The 17444-nt window shown below is 40.1% G+C and overlaps 1 protein-coding gene across 13 annotated transcripts in view; it reads right to left on the bottom strand.

Moving 5' to 3' along the window:
* Nucleotides 1-17444, bottom strand: part of PTPRK (protein tyrosine phosphatase receptor type K) — a 417492-nt gene that overhangs the window by 197083 nt on the left and 202965 nt on the right. For all 13 annotated transcript variants that reach the window (XM_074580776.1, XM_074580765.1, XM_074580769.1 and 10 more), the window contains exon 6: nucleotides 16234-16408. In XM_074580776.1, coding sequence (XP_074436877.1) covers nucleotides 16234-16408 — 175 coding nt within the window. The remainder of the gene's footprint in view (nucleotides 1-16233; nucleotides 16409-17444) is intronic.

Raw genomic sequence — 17444 nt, 5'->3', positions numbered from 1 at the left:
GAACCTGGTCATGAGGCACAGAATCACTCAAAAACAGAACATGCAAAAAATTCCTTCACAGATTAGGAAGCTTCATTAATTATGGCAGTATGGAGATGCATCTTTCAGAAATCAGGTTGAAACCACACCAAACAGTGACTGATTGGCTTCAGCTCTTTACTGACTGCAAATCCCTCTGGAAGGCCTCCTTTGTACCCCAACGCTGTGAGTCAAAATGGGATTCTTGCCATCACAGGATCACTTCAATGATTCCCCCTCGATCCCTTAAATTTCCAGAATCCTGGGAAATTTTTAATCGCCCACAGGAATCCTGTGAGCTCTGCTAAGCGGTGATAAACCCCAGCAAATTTCAACAAGGAGACCTCAGGTGCCAAAACCCTGAAAGTCAGCAGAGCTGGAAGTGCAGGAAGCACAAGGACACCGAGCTGACACCCGCAGGAAACAGACTGTAGGTACCTGGTCCATTAATTTCTGTTAATTGCCTGAGAGCTCAACATAGTTTCCTTTGCTTCCACTTGGCATCTGCTAAGTCAGTTGGCCAGAAGGCTGTCTTCTTGCTGAAATTCGTCGTAATTATCAGAAGTCCTAATGGTGCAAATGTCTTAGGGGACAGTTTCCTTAATAAGGTGACAGTTTGCAGGTATCATGTACTGTTTGGCACCCACGTGTCCACACCCTTTCCCCTCCCTTTTTTAATGGAAGCAATAGCAGCTGTACAAAATGTTCAGCTTCAAAGCAAGAACACTCTCCTCCTTTCCTTACACATTTTTAACAAATTATTTGTTCCAGCCTGGAAACACTGACATAGCATTCAATTCCTATTTTGGGGTTCGTTTTGTTTTTCTGTAAAGGGCAACAAAATTTGGTCAAAACAAAACATGAATTAAACCACTCTTATCTGTCTGCAACTCCGGAAAGTTGTTTGGTGAAATCCTTGAAACAGCCACTTGGCTTGGCCTGAACAAAAAGCCAACCCGTGCTCTCTCAATCAATTCCTTCAGCTTTTATATTATACAAAGAATAGGCTAAAGCTGCTCCTGGAACAACTGGAAGTACAACTGGAGGATCGCGTTGTTTGTAGTTGTGAAAATGTCACTGATAACAAAGGTAATTTGGAGGGGAAAAAAGTGTCACCGAGGCACAATTCTTTCTGTTGCAAAGTCCACGTACTTAGAGGTCAAGTACTGGAGGTGTTCCCAGGAAAAATAAAACTCATGAAATATTTCTTCTTTAGGCAGCCACGTTGAATGAAAAATGCAAGAGGAAGGTCAACCTGATTCCTGAAACGGCATTAAGAAATCGCTGACGTTAAAGAACTCAAGCAGTAAAAACAAAAAATGAAAAGATGGAGGCAGGTCCTCATGTAAAACAAAGACAAATCTCAGGAAAGAAGAGAAGTTTGTAAGCCTAAACTCAAAATATATCTTCAACTTGTCTGCAGCCAGACAGAAAACTGGCATAGTCCAATCTTTTTTTTGAAGTGTCCAATTATATTATCTTTACAAAACCCTTTGGAAAAGGAGATACTCTTTCTAGTAAAACAGACTTTTTAAACCACCTTTCCGTTACGTCATTGCCATTTATTGGCACATTCAACCTGACAGCATTTTCTCTGTGCCACTGACAAAAGTACCAACTAGCAGGTAGGGTACAAAGGATGTCAGAGTTAAATCACATCGCAGGAAGTCCAACAGAGGGTCTATTGGTCTATTTTTTCAAAATATAGACAGGCGGCAGTGGCAAAAGAGGATTGCAGTATGCCGTACTTGTGAGAACTAGCAGAAAAGGATGTTAACAGCAACCTGTGAGCGTGCATCACATCACTTTGTTAAACTTGCTGAAGGACAGCCAACGCAAGGAGTCAAGAGATGACCCAAGATGACCCAAGCCTTCAACTACAGGAACATGAGATCTCTCTTCTCTTCAGTGCACTAAGGTGACCAAGTGCAATGCTGCATACTTCCAAAGGAAGAACTGTGCCATAACCTCACACATTAAAAAAAAAACAAAAAAAACACCAAACAAAATAAACCAAAACAAAACATAACAAAACGAAACACCCTACAACTGTACCCTGGAAGTATCTGGCTGAAGCAGTGCTTCATACACTGCCAGACAGCTTCTCCTTTCTATCCCCAATAAAGAGAAGGGGAGAATATTTCCATGGCTGGTGATGCACAAACTTGATCACATTGCATGTATCTTGTTTTCTCTAGGACATGCAAGTCATCCAGCCCAAGAGAAGTGGAAATTCAAAGAATAAATCATTAGTGAAGATATTTCCAACTGCTGTCAACACATTTCAAAGTCAGAGTGAAGTTCAAAGCAAGCATTAAAAATCATGAGACTACAATCTCAATTTTTAAGCCAAAGAAAAACATTTGGTTTACTTATATCTCCCTTCAAAAGCAGTATCCTCTACATCTCCGGTTGTTAAAAAACACAACTTATGTTACCACAAGGACATCAATGTAAGAATAAAACTGAGGTTTTCACATAAACTGTGAACTGCAACTTCAGGTTAAAAAAATAAATAACAAAACACAGGCAAAAAAAACCCAAAGATTTTTCTTTTTTTTTTAGATTTAATCCTTATTAGATAGTGAAATAGATCAGATAATCAATATAATACACTAGTCTTGATTTTCTCAGGAAATGAGTAAGCTGGTCTACAGACAGCTTTACAAAAAACATGTATGGCATTGACACTTTGTCGTACTCTTTTCTTGTGTCCACAAATAGGTACAGTTCCATATAGCTTATGGGATCTACCACAAAACAGATACAAGGAGCAAAAAGTTAATATAAATGCTCAAAAAATTGAATAAAACATTCCACTAGGTTACAGAAATTCTTATAAGATGCTTGGCAATTTCAAATGAAGCTTAAATTCAGTTAAGTTATAATCCACTTATTTGTGGAAAAATCTAAACAAAACCCATAAACTGAGCAATGTATTTTTACTGTTATTTATTTATTCAAATTAAGTAATTCACACAAAGTTAAGACTACCATTCTTAATAATACTAGAACTCCTCACTGAATGTCGACCCTACTTCATAAACCTTGAACCAACACCACTCAGTGTCCAAGCCTTTCAGATCACATTGGTTAAGAACATATTTTGTACTTAAATCCTCCTTTCTTGGAGGATAAAGGTAATGCATGTAAGTTGACTGTTGAGTGATTTTTCCCTACCATCCCTACTAATAATTTTTACTAGGCCATAAGGTTTCTAATGTAAGTCAATTCTAGGCAATTTTTGATTCCTAAGAAAGTACCCTTGCTTTTTTCTGACACTGCTCACTGAGGTTTGTGTCTGTTCAGTCCACAAGCTGATAAGCGGAAATTTTCCCTTCCAGTTACTAATAAAGAATCCAGAAAGCGAAAAATCACACTTATTACCATGTACAGACATCAACTGGGATAGTAAACTCAACATGTTTGGCAGTACAAGATACGCTACAAGTTTAAAGAGTTAAATGGCTACGAAAAAGGGACACAGAATAACTACATGAAACGTTACAGATGAGGTCCTGGACACAAAGCAGTTTAAAAAGGAAGAGAGAGAGAAAGAAAGAGAGAGAAAGAGAGAGAAAGAGAGAGAAAGAGAGAGAAAGAGAGAGAAAGAGAGAGAAAGAGAGAGAAAGAGAGAGAAAGAGACAGAGGGAAGACAGGAGGACAGGAAGAAAATACACAAAGCTTAGGGAAGAGCTGAAAATTCAAACTTCAGTCCCAACACAACAGGGTCATCCTTCCTCTTTGAGGAGGTAAGGCACAAACTCTGCCATTAGCAACATGCACATACCTGGGGAACATGGCAGAGAAAACAGACTCATTTTCCTTATAACACCCCGTAAATCTTCCCCAAGACATGCCTGTTTGCAGTTCCATATCAGTCTCAATGACAAGCTCTCTAGCAAACCAGCACATCCAAATTCAACACTGCATCTCGGCAGGAAGAAATCTTCCTCTCTGCACGTAGCTAAACTTCCCTTTTCTTCAGGAGAGGCAGATATGTTTCTCACCATTTGCTATATAATCTGCAAATATACTATCTTCCAGCAGTTAACATTGCAGGATAATCCTGCAATATGAATTATTAAACAGACAAATATTTAAAACTCTTTAAGAAAGAAAAAAACCTCCTATCCAAACTATTCTGAGTAAACTTTTTGTAATCTCTTTAAAATTATCCTCAAATAACTCTCCAACCAAGATGATTAAAGGTCACTAGTACATTGCAAAGCAAATTTTTATGAGATAAATTCCATTATAATTGCAACAACTATTCCAGCCACAATTTAGACATAGAATCCAATTATCCATTTCATTTTCATTTACACCTCATGGGCTAGATCATTTATCATGTTTCATGATAATGATCAGAAGGCACATGGAAAGTGATTTCTGGAGGTAACAAATTACCTACCATATTAGCATAGCTTACAAGATCCTGTCAACAAGTACTATGCATAAATATGAGGTAATTAAATTTACAATGTGCAGGAGCGTTTGATATGCTACTTGCTTTTCTAGCAGCTGCCAAAAAATCTGGGTTACTAAATTCAACACACCAGTTTAGTTGCTTAAGTACAGTAATTTAGCTCTTCATAAGACATCAGGAATCATTATGCCGCTAGAACACCAACAGGTAGACAGCATGCAGTGGGCTCAAGATCTGGAGATGAATCTCTCATCATCTGGTATTATTGCTTCTTGCCACCGAACCATCCATCATGTCTCCGAGACAGCTTGGAATGATAGTGCCGGACCCTCACATTATTGCTCCTTGAACTCTGTCTCATCCATCTTTTGCATCATTCCCCATTTGCAGCTAAGTATCATCTCCCTGCTGCAAAACTGAGCGTGAACCTGTAATGCCTTTAACCTGCAGTGCCACTTTAATAGTAATTGATTTCTTTTCATTGCAGAGACGGTGCTCAGTAAGACTATGTACAGGCTGCTGAAGCCGGGAGACGGTCAGGACAGACCTACAATGCCAGCATCTTACGCCTTTAGGAATATGACCCATTTCCAAGGAAATGCTGCTGTATTTCCATATTTTATAACACACGTATGTTAATCAATATATAAAATTGGTATAGGGATATATATGCAGTTTGTGTCCCTGCAGTTCACCTACAATTTAATAGCAAGATTCACTCAAATGCAGCTGAAAATTAATGTCAGGGGTGGCTTCACTTTGTATTTTTGTTAAGTGATTCAGTATTAGAACACTATTAGATTTTTAAACACAGACTAAAGCACACAGGTGCACCTGCATTCAAAAAGGAACTTAGATTAACTCTACATTGATCATGGCAAGACTTCACTAGCATGATGACTTGTGTACCATAAACCACCCAAGACTAAGCGTTTTAATTCAGCTTCATCTGAATGCTGTTATAAAAGTTTAATAAATCAAAATGATCAAAATGCCCCCAGTGGCAGGTTGGGATTCAGTTTCCAATTCAAATTCCCTTTAATATATGGCTTCTCTGACATTCTGCATTTTCTGCCATCTATGTTGAATTCCAAATGCACTCCTTTTCATCATTACCATGCATCTACTCATCGGCACACTTTTTAACAACCCTGCACAATACACAGAGATGTCAAACCTAGAGGGGTTTTTCCCTCCCCCAAACTGGAAAATGATGGCAGGTAAGGGAACTTTGTCTACCCTTAAGTAAATATTTTCTTAACCTCCCCGTTAACGTCAATGGCATTTAAACTGAGACAGACCATCCTGAGCTGCAGTATTCAAATGAAACATTAGATTTAAATAAAAATAGAGACAGACCAGATACTGGAAGGGAAATTATCCATGTGAAATACAGCACTGATGCGGTGGGACAGTCTGGAGACGTTTCTAATTAAGATGAGAAAAATCACATTACTGCAAATGATCTTCATGTCATTGTACTTGGATAAAACGCAGATATAAGAAACAAAGAATGCCCTTATTTCCTCCCTGAAGTGACACCTGCCAAGAGCTTTTTTTCTCGCATCTTTCTTTCCTTTGCACTGCTTCCCATCAAGTCTAAAGGGGATCCCACTATACAGAGTGATTACATTTTAATTTCCCAAATGCTTTATTTGCCGGTTGTTTTGCATTTCCCAGTAAGGAGGCACATGAGAAAATGACAGAGGCACAGGACAACACCTAAACGGCGAGACCAAGCTCACGCAATCAATCATTAATGCCACATCTGTGGTATCACCGGCAACACAATTTTGAAGTGCAATGAGTGAAGCAGCATCATATCTTGGCTTTGCTGGGTTAGGCAGAGCAGGTGATCCCCAGCTTATGCTTTCTGTAAGAGGGCTGATAACGCCTGGTCTGCCACGGAGGCAGAAGACCCCAGAGGAACATTACCTAAAGCCGGCGCTAAGCCTGCTGGCACAGAGCTATCTCCTCTGCAACTCTGAGCCGCCTGGCCAAGTTCATCCCAGGTCACTACTTCCCAGTGAAAGGTTCCACTGATTTTGATTAACCCTACAGCTGTATTTATTTTACTGCCACATCACAGCGAGGTCTCCACAAGACCTGGCAAGAACAAGTAGCAGCCCATTGCCTGGCAAGCAGGGAAGGGCCCTTTTCCTGCCCTCCTCCCCGCTCCGGGCTCCTGGCCTTTGGGCCAGCTCTGGTCAGCTGATTGCACTCCCCAGTAAGGCAGAGGTGTCCCAGCCAGGCTGGGAGGGAGCAGCTCGGTGCCCATGTTGTTTGTTGAACCAGCCCACGGAACTGACACAGCCCTAGAGCCAAGAGAAGGAGGAGAGGGACTGTGCACAGGTAGGGGTGTGGGAGAGGAGTAAAGCCTCCCTCTCTGCCAACAGCTGCCCTTTCACCATCACTTTACCCGAACACTAAACACAGCGATCCCTAGAGCCCTGCCCAGGCACAGCCCTCCCCAGCTCTGCACTGCTCCCTCTTGGGCCAGCACGGGCATTCCCCCTCCACATGGCGAGAGGGATCCGGATTACAAACGTAATTTCAAAAGTTCTTTTTCTGGGTAATCTTGGTGGAGAGAAAAAAAAAAAAAAAAAAAAGGGGTGTGCTTTATCAACTGATGGGATTTCCCTATGCTGTGCTAGCAAGTGGTGTGGGACAACAGGAGCAGACCTGCAGAGTGAAGGTGCTGAGGACCCAGTAACCCCTCTATGTTTGTTTCAGGTAGTTTTGCCTGGGATGAGCTTTAGTCATTACTGGATTCTTACTGGCAGCTGGAAAGCATTCCGTGCCTCTGAAGCATTAGTTCCCTCTGAAAGAAGGATAGTTCCCTTGTTCTGATGGGAACTGAGGGGCAAGAAGTGGGGACAATCCAGAGATTTGCTTTGAGAGCACATTCCTGTCCGAACGCTTATGTACGTGGCTGAAGACAATCGTCAGAAAACCATCCAGGCCTACGCCATGTTCATTCCTGAACATAACATAGCAGCACACATAGTGACACACAAAATAGCGTCACACCTAATAATTTGGAAAGATGCAAGAAAAACTATTTGTAGTTCTAAAAGTGATCAGATGCCTAGAAACATATCAGCTTCAGATATATAAAAGCAATTCTCAGAAAGAAATAAAAATAGCTACGTAAATATCAATCTAGCTAATTACCAGCATCCCTAGCCTTCCTCCTCCTCTTTTTTTCCTTTGTCCTGCTGGTTTCCACCCAGAGCCCGTGGAAAGAGAGGTCCCATCATGGTTTCCCCTGAGAAGTGAGTGGAGAGAGAAGATAAGAGGTCTTCCCCGGGGTTTGCTATCCCGTTTGCTCTCACCCAGGTGGGATGAAGCCTTACAGAAAACACAACAGAAACTGCTGGCTGCTTGGACTCATGAACCAAAGTGCCACACAGCATCAGCACCCACCACGGATGTCAGGAAAAAGTATACACCAGGCAATGAAAACCGTAAATAAACAATATCGATGCACCAAATTAGTTAATTAGTTAACCATGAATCTGTTTTGGTTCCTACATGGTTATTTTTTAATAGGTGATTTTTAAGTTAACTATGATCCTTATATAAAGATATTTAGCAGTTACGCAAAACTCTACAGAGGTTATAAATCCATGCTTTGACACAAGAGGTTATACGTTATCCATTCCTACCTGTGAGCGATAATAGGATTGAGTTTGATTGGTTAGGAGAAGACCTAATAAAAATAAAGATTGAAAAAAACCACCTCATATCAGCTCAATCACCTTGCATGGTCACTTCTTCTTTGATGTAGCCATTAATTTTGTATTTTGCTAGTCTCCCATAAACTCTTCTAACAGGCTCTGTGGCTTCATGTGTAGAGCAAACAGCATGCTTTCAAGAAGAAACAAGTTAAGAAGAGAGTATTCTCTCTCTGCCTCTGTACTTTGCCTCTCTGCTTTATCACTCCCACATCTTCTCCCTGAATGAGAAACTGAGGCATAACACTAATGTCCAGGCTGCGAGGGTATTGCCCCTTACTTAAAAGATGCCTCAACCACAGACCCTTGGGAAGGTAAAATCCAAGAAGGGACACCCCCTACATCTGCTCTCCTCTGATACTCTGCCCCAAACACCAGCTACTGAGCCCAGCCACAGGACTTTGGCTTTTGCTCTGATCCAGAACAGTCACCTTAAAGTTCAGGGAATACAGTAAGAAGATGTGTATCAGCACTGAAAAGGCTAGATTTTGCCTAATGAGAATATTAATTTAGACTGTATCAAGCAGTACAAAACTCACGTCTTATGAGATAAAAGCAAAATACATGCTTTACCTTACACGTTTCAGATCTTCCTGAAGAACAAAACACAGAACTACAACAAAGCAACAGTTCACATTAAAAAAGACGTCAAGAGGATTACAAGGAGATAGAAACACTCCCCACCCAAACCAAGCCAACACTGCAATGAAGCAATCAGCTAAGCAGAGTCCATCACACCAAAGGGGAAACTAATTTTTGTCAAGAATACAAGGTTTTACTTTTAGTGATAGTACCACACAAACTTTTAAAAAAATCATATATATACATGAAAAGACTTTGAAATGAAAGCACACTGCTCCTCCCTTGAAAAAAAGTAAACAATGAAACCGACTGCTACCAAGCCTTGTAGCATTTCATGTTTAACTTGTCCATTAATGATCTGGATGATGGTGCAGAGTGTACCCTCAGCAAGTCTGCTGATGACACCAAACTGGGAGGAGTGGCTGACAATGCCAGAGGGATCTCAACAGGCTGGAGAATTGCGTCGACAAGAGCCTCAAAGTTCAGTAAGGGTAACTGCAAAGTCCTGCACCTGGCAAGGAACAACCCCAGGCACCAGCATATGCTGGGGGTTGCCCAGCTGGAAAGCAGCTTGGCAGAAAAAGACCTGGTGGTCCTGGTGTACACACGCTAAACATGAGCCAGCAATGTGCCCCTGTGGCAAAGAAGCATAATGGTATCCTGGGTTGTCTTAGACAAAGTATTGCCAGCAGGTCAATGGAGGTGATCCTTCTACCCAGCGCTGGTGAGGTTAACACCCGAAGTGCTGGGTCCAGCGCTGAGCTCATCAGTACAAGACATGGACATGCTGGAGAGAGTCCAATGAAGGGACATTCAAAGATGATGAAGGGAATGGAGCATCCCTCCTATGAGGAAAGGCTGAGAGAGCTGGGACTGGTCAGCCTGGAGAAGGCTCAAGGGGGATCTCGTCAACGTGTATAAATACCTGAAGGGAGGGTGCAAAGAGAACACAGCCAGGCTCTTTTCAGTGACAGGATCAGAGGCCATGGACACAAACTGAAATGCAGGAGGGTCGTCTGAACATCAGGAAAAGCTTTTTCACTCTGAGGGTGACCGAGCACTGGCACAGGTTGCCCAGGGAGGCTGCGGAGTCTCCATCTTTGGAGATATTCAGAAACCATCTGGACACGGTCCTGCGCAACCAGCGATTCTTCTTCAGCATGAGGGTTCAACCAGATGACCTCCAGAGGTCCCTTCCAACCTCAACCATTCTCTGATTCTGTCATTTCAAATGTAACCCTGCACAGCCAAGATTGCTCAACACAGAGCAATAGAATTGAGCCTATCCCAAATACTGCATTTCTGTTACCTCCTGTGAATCCAAGTCTCTTTAGCTTTCTTTTAAAAATGCAGTCAAAACTACTTTCTCCTGCTTCTCCAGGAAAAGCAACTTCCCTGTGTTTTCTAAAGAAAATGAGCAATGCACCTATTAATTACATAAACCAGAGACAAATGTTGCCTCAGCAAAGGAGACGAGCAGATTTACTTGCACAGAAGAGTTGCCTGAGGAGAGAGCGAGGCTGCTACTCCTTCTGGTATGGTAGGAGTCCTGAGCTCTTCATACGTCTATCTGGCTCAATTTATTAGTTATGAACATATAGACTTACTAAGGTATTTTCCTGTATTCTTGTTTCATTCTTCTTATGTAAAGGAGGCAGGATTTGACTTTGGGGTGACAGCCCCTCTTTACCTGCTGTAAGAAACAGGGAATTGAAAATAGGAAGATTCCTGAGTTAAACCTGCTTAAAGAGGATAAGATCTTAATACGGTAGAGAAATTAAAAACAGAGGATACCACAAAAAGATCAAGTTAATTGGATCCTGGACTCTCTGAAGGATGCTTACACCCAAAATATTACTTGTGTTTTATTAGTGAGGTTTAGAAAAACTTCACAAAATCATTTCATTATTTTTCCAACTGCTGCAAAGTCATTAAGACATTGTCATCTACTTTTCCTACATGGATACAACCATGAGAGAATTATGCTTTAACTAATAGGGAAACTTGGAATATAAAGTAGTTCTGAAGGTGATCTGAGGGTCCAAGGGAGTAACAGAATTAGTATCTCTACTCCAGGAACACACCTTATGAACCAAGCATAGCAGCCACATGGGTCTTCTGACTCACAACCAAAACGTCTGCATACTCCTATACAAGTCTGGCAATGGTTCAAAGGGGCCCTTAGCCAAGATAATGATGTAAAGCTCACAGATTTCAACAACTTGGACTGTGGAATCTCTCTCCCCAACCTCTTCTCTGCTCTGAAATTCAGTGAATTCAGAGGAACACACACGCAAAGACTCAGCTCAAAGATACCATCCAAAGCCCTATTACATATCACCACCGTCCCCTGGAGACTGAATTTCTGAATGCATTACAAAGTATCACTGATAACCTGATTTTTCTAGCATTTATGATGGTGGCTGATATAACCAGAGGTGCAAAAAAATGAAATCTACTATTCATCAGAGAACTTAATACTGGAGAACAGAGATATGGGTCATTTTCTAAATTTGGTACAAAAAGCCAGCCCATTGGCAAGCAAGTATATATTCAGACTACCTGATGCATGTACTTCTATCTGCCACCTAGTGCTCTCCTTGGCATATTTTTAAGTCTGCTATTATACTGAACAAATAAACTAGGTAGAAAAATTGAGGACACATATCTGGAGCAAGTCCGGATGTTTCATTTTTTTTCCAGACAAAACAAGTACTAGTGAAATCTGGAAATTGAATTTCAGTCCACAACTTTCTCAAATGGAAATACTTCAGAGTTTTTTTGTAAGAGGAAAAAAATAATGCTCCCATGAGAAGCACTTGCCGGGGCAAACTCCATCTTCACAGTGTTCTGGCATCACCAGGGACCAGCCAAATTGCTGTGGATTTCAGACAAGAAAGGCAGAAATGTCACTGCCAGACTGACTTACATAGTAAGAACTGCTCCGGATGGCAAACTCAGTCCAGTAAGGGAAACAAAGAAGAATATCATCACAAACCCTGACAAAACTTGAACCTAATGATTTAGAGGAGAGGCTTTTGCCACGTCAAAGCAAATCCAATAAACAAAATAGCTTCTCTCATATTAACAAACTCATACAAACAGGTCATTTTACCAGAACTTGTGATTTCTGGAAGAACAGTCAGAAGACAGTAGAGGAAAACATGTGGAGGAAAATTGCCTTTCTTTTCTTTTCTGTTGCTAACTTGGATTTACCAGGGACATGAAGACAATTCCATATTGGAACTATAAATCAAGGTGTAGGCCTCCCCTTGCTTTGACCCCACCTAGAAGAGCTGTTTGGATTGGATGAAGAAATGTTAAAAAGAAAAACTATGTTCACATAGTAAAAACATTAAAAAATGTTATAATTTATGACTCAAATAAAACTAAGAAACTTATCAGTAGAACCAGACATATGGTAGAGCTATTCACGTATTATTAACAAACGCTACAGTTGATTCATACATTTTGAGGGGTTTTTTTACCCTTATTTTTCTTCCCTGTCTTTAACACTAACCGACATTTTCTTCCAACTAATCTATGTAAGATTCACTACATAAAACACACCGCATTTCCTGCTGATTTTGCAGTATTTAATAACATAATATTTAAGTTTTGTAGAATTAGTCTGGTAACAACGCGTAGCTACTTTAAAGAAAAACAAACTTGGGAAAGCATAGAAACCGTTCACATAAAGTGTAATTCATTACACTGCTGTTTCATGGAAATAAAATAAAAAAAATAAAGATTTATCACTCATCTGGATCTTCCAGGTACACTATAGCCAAAGAAAATGGTGATTTTATTCATGGTCCCTGCAGGACTGCCTGAGTGTAAGACATTCCACAGGGGCAAACTAAATTTGGATTATTTTACAAAGTTTTGCTATCAAACCATATAAGAATGCAGCATCAGCTTTATGTCCTCCTGACAGCCACTTTTACCATGGCAGTCCAACCAAGAAGTTGATCACAACGGCTGTGAGGAAAACTACCTCATTTCTTGATACACAAGATCACTTCTCTGATAAATATTGCCAACTTCAGACAATGTCACAGTACAAGAACTGACTACGTGGCAAAGTCCTTTTCTGACTGAAGATCAGTACATTTTGTACTGTAACTTAGAAAGTCTACACAATAGCATTTATCAAGTATACATATGAGCAGGGGCACAGGTGATGTTTTTGGGCACTTAATTTCTACAATCCCATGTTAAGTAGCAAAAGGAGCGGCAAGACTTTGAGAGCATGATGCACTTGTTCTCAAAACAAAGAAAGAAACAAGTAAAAAGAAAGAAACCGTCCGTGTCTTCTTGTTCACTCTTGCTTAAGTATCACAGCTACTGTTCCTCCCAGCATCCCCCTTCAGGTTGAGAGCAGACAACCCTAAAGACTTTGAGAAATTACCTTCCCAGAAATTGTAAATTTACCAGCCACCAAGGGAAAATATAAATAGATGATTAATCAGATGGACCTATTCAGGAGAATAAGTCAACTAACAGTAATGACAGCACCAAGCTTCCTGTAAAAGGAAGGGCAAAGGGAGAGCTCCTTCTACACATATCTAAGAATGACAGCAATGCCCCAGAAACCATGTAAAAAAAAGAAAAAAAAAAAATCAATACAATGCAGTCACTGAGCTGGAAGCTGAAGCCCAACTCTAAGCAAAGGTGAGACTTTAAATCATTGACTGGAACTACTTTTGGTAAAGTGTCACAATTGAATTACAAATCCTACCCTAGTCTGATTTTTCTTCGAAAAATTAATCAGAGTAATTGAGTTATCCCTTTCAGGGTCTTTAAATGCATACCATCCCTCTCAGGTATACACTTATAATAAAGTTTAAAACTCCACTGAAAGTAGTTCTTCTGTTAAAGCTCAAAATGAAATAACCGTGTTTCAATATGATGTGCATTATATAACTGGAAATTTACATTACCAAGACTAACTTATGGACTGCCCATCAGAAAACTATCAGATGCCTCTACACATATCTTATGGTACCACATCTCTGTACAGACATGGAGTATGTAAGCATCTTGGTCACATACCTAAACACCCAGGTTTTTGAGTTACTGGGCAACAACTCCTGTTCTTCATCCCTCGCTCTCTGATAACCAGTGTTGTCAATAAAGTTTGGCTTCTACAAACCAAAGACCCTATCATTACTCAAAATGATCTGGAAGCAATACTAAAGCCATGACAAAATAAATTGTGTTTCTTTTTTTTTTCCCCCTCCTCTGGCTGTGAGAACATACAGATCAATACTCTTCAGCATGAGAATTCTGCAGCAAAATTTTCATTTGTTACAAACAGCAACAAAAGGGCCCCAAGCATGCCCTGTCACTTCCAGTTTAGAAGGAAACGCACTAATAAACTCTTCCCCCTGGGTCATCTTTGACAATGGGCAATACTATGCCAGCTCTTATTAAAGGCAATTCGTATCAGTGGCCCAAAAATTTCCTTTAAAATTATCATCTTTTGTATCCATGTAGCAGGATGTCAGCTTTAAAGTGCCACTGAGATATAGGACCTGTCATTATGCTTAATTTTCAGCACAGTTTTAACACCAGGGTAGCTGATCCCTAAGGGTATGCTTTTTTGGCTAACAAGATTTATTTAGTGGTTATCCAGACAAACAAGAAAATATATTACTGTATATTGCTTTTCAAATATAACAGCAAGCAATAAATCCTACCATAAAACATGAATCTTTGTTCTCTACCATGATGTCAAATATATAGAAACGTTTTTGAAGATTAATCTTTTTCTTTTATTTTTCTTTTCTTTTTTTTAAATATATGTATATAAAAACACCTTAAAATTCTTGGGCTTCTAATGCAAAAAGCATACAAAAAGTAAAATTAACCTTAAAATATGAAACCTATACAGCTGTTGAATATATAGCTAGATATCAAGCTTATGTTTTGAGCCATAAAGATGGTAATCTCTATCAAATGACCCAAGCTTCTCAGCAGAATGATATGCTGCATTGAAAAAGAGAGTACTATGAAGCTTGATACTGTTATCTCATTTTTGGGAGAAATAGTGGTTTAAACACCATTTTATTGGTCTATTATAATAGAAACAAAAAGCAACCAGACAACTTCATTTATTGGATAAATATATCCATTTGCCCTGCTTTTCTAACAACAAAACAGAAAGTCTGTTTTTGTGCTGTAACTGGACTAATTTCATTGTATTAGGATGGAGTCCATCTTGCACTTTGCTAGACAAAAAGTACATCTACAGAATAAAAAAAAAGCCGTTAACATATTGTCTAAATCCTCATATGGTCAGCAAAGCCCATTTTTATTGATGTTATATAGAAGGCATAAAACCCAGTTGACCTCAATCAACTGGTCTCCCAGGGAAAAGACCTCTGACAGCAAATGTCAGATACCAAATATCTTAGACCATTTCCTATGCTACTTTTATTTCTACATGCTGTGGACAAACTTCCTTTCCCTGTCCCAGCTCCAGACCCAGTGACTGACTCCCAGATGCCGACTGACCAAAGAGCCAATTGATGGACTGATGAGTCAAGCGAGAGCCCGTCATGTGCCCAACCCCTGCACTAACCTGGCCAAAACAGGCAGCAGCATCACAGGCAGATTTTGTACACCGCTTCTTTCCCCCCTCTTCAAAAACATTAAGCCTCATCACAACTAAGAGCAAAATGGACAATTTTGTACGTGACACAATTAGGCAAGGAGAGAGTCTATAGCTTATCCTAAGCCAAACAGCAAGTGACTTTCGGAAGCGAAAACTGTAACTCCCGTATTCAACCATATCCCTGCCAGTCAGATGACATGCTTCCAGAACACAAAAAGGCATAAATAAATGACATTGTCACAACACAAGCCACGGTTGCACCCCAGCAGGCTTCTGGATTAATTGCAACAAAAAAGTGTTTCAAGTAGAAATAAAAGAAAGTTTTTCATTTTCTTCCTCCTTTTTCAGAGGTTGGAAATCATCATAGAACACCTCCATAAGGCTCTCAGTCCTTGGGTAAGGTGAAAGCTTACAACCATTTTTATATACCTGTCTCCCAGGTAACAGAACAATGTATTATTATTTGCTGTACAACCAGTCTGCTCAAGGCAACAGGTTTTAAAAGGACATGTTAACAAACTATAGTGTCTTCTCTCATACCTGTAAAAATAATTATGAAAAGTCAAGCAGTTTTCACCTTAAGTTCAACAAATAGCATCCACAGAAAAGCATACAGACATGTTACACACATTGCAGGAGCAGGGCTTTTCCACAGATGCATTCTATGGAAAGCAATGGTAAGAAGTTTTGCAAACCAGCCTTTCATTTTATGACAGTTTCGGAAGCTTCACAGGGCTATGTTTGTATGATCATTTCAAGGCACCTGCAGGCTAAATAAAAGGTTTAAGTAGAAAGCGCCAGTATTAAGAGCAGTGAAATGGATAAAATGAAAACAATTAACACTTTACCTCGAACAATAAGTTGAGCAAAATTTGACACTCCTGAACCTCTCTCTGACTGAGTTACACAGCGGTATAAATCCTGGTCGGTTTTTGTCACCTCTTGCAACTTAAAGGTAGCAGCAAATCTTCTGTGATTGATATTTTTAGTCTGAGCAACTGGAATATCTTCACCATTTCTTCTCTGAAAATAAGAGAAACCAAGGCAGAGTTATCTCCTAAGAATATGAAGACATTTACCATGATCATCATACAAAGAGTACATAAAAACTAACACATTCACCCTGTGCTGCATTTCCATGGTAGAAGAGCTCAGTGCTGAGGTCCCATCAAGAGAGAAGAGGCACTCAAAAACATTTCAGAATTAAGTTTGGGGATGAAAAGCATCAGGCTTTCGCACTGCCACAAAACATGACCATGACATACCCAACTGCGGTTGCTTCAGAGATGGAAACACAGGAGAGCCCAGCAGTAGCAGCTGTACTCCTAAGAAAATCCATTCAACTTTAAATAAAATTGTAACAGATACACTGGGTGTATTGTAAGAAATATTTAAACAAACCTGGCATTGAGGTGTTTCATAGGTTTCCAACAGCTCTTTTTCAGCAGCCAGCCTATGTTTCCTTTTTAATGCTCCCTTTTATCTGCCCAAATTCAATACCTTCTAAAATTGTACCTTTGTTATACTAAGCACCCCCTACCTACCTAAAGCTAGTTGAAATAAAAAGGGGAGTGAATAAAGCTGCTAAAAGAGGAATGATGTATTTCTCATTTAAAGGAAGGAGTTTAAAGAGTTCTGAAAAAATCGTATCTACCACAAATCACTGAAAAATTTAATCTGTCTGGACCTGCGGGGCAGGGTGGGAGGTCGGTAAGGTAGAAAGAGTTTGAGCTCTTTTGCGACCCTTTTTCCTTATTCCCATTCGTATTAAATGCTCAATTTTGATTTTAATCGAAGAACAGATCCTCCATCAAAAGTTAGCATTAAAAAAAAAAACAACCAGAAATGTGCACCAAGTGAACGAACGATGCCCCTGCTCTCTCCCGTGGATCAACTGCATGTTATTCCCCGACCAGAATACAGTTTCTGAGCATTCAGCTTTGCTCAGTCACGGGTAAGATATTTCCTTGTAACTGCATCGCCTGCTCTGCTCAATACGTAGCAAAACGTGACCTCCACGGACATTTTTAGCTCCAATCAACCCCTGGAATGAGAAACT

This window comes from Larus michahellis, chromosome 3 (genome assembly GCF_964199755.1).
Source record: "Larus michahellis chromosome 3, bLarMic1.1, whole genome shotgun sequence".
Taxonomy (NCBI): domain Eukaryota; kingdom Metazoa; phylum Chordata; class Aves; order Charadriiformes; family Laridae; genus Larus; species Larus michahellis.
The sequence above is the reverse complement of the archived record's forward strand: the minus strand, read 5'-3'. Positions and strand labels throughout refer to the sequence as shown.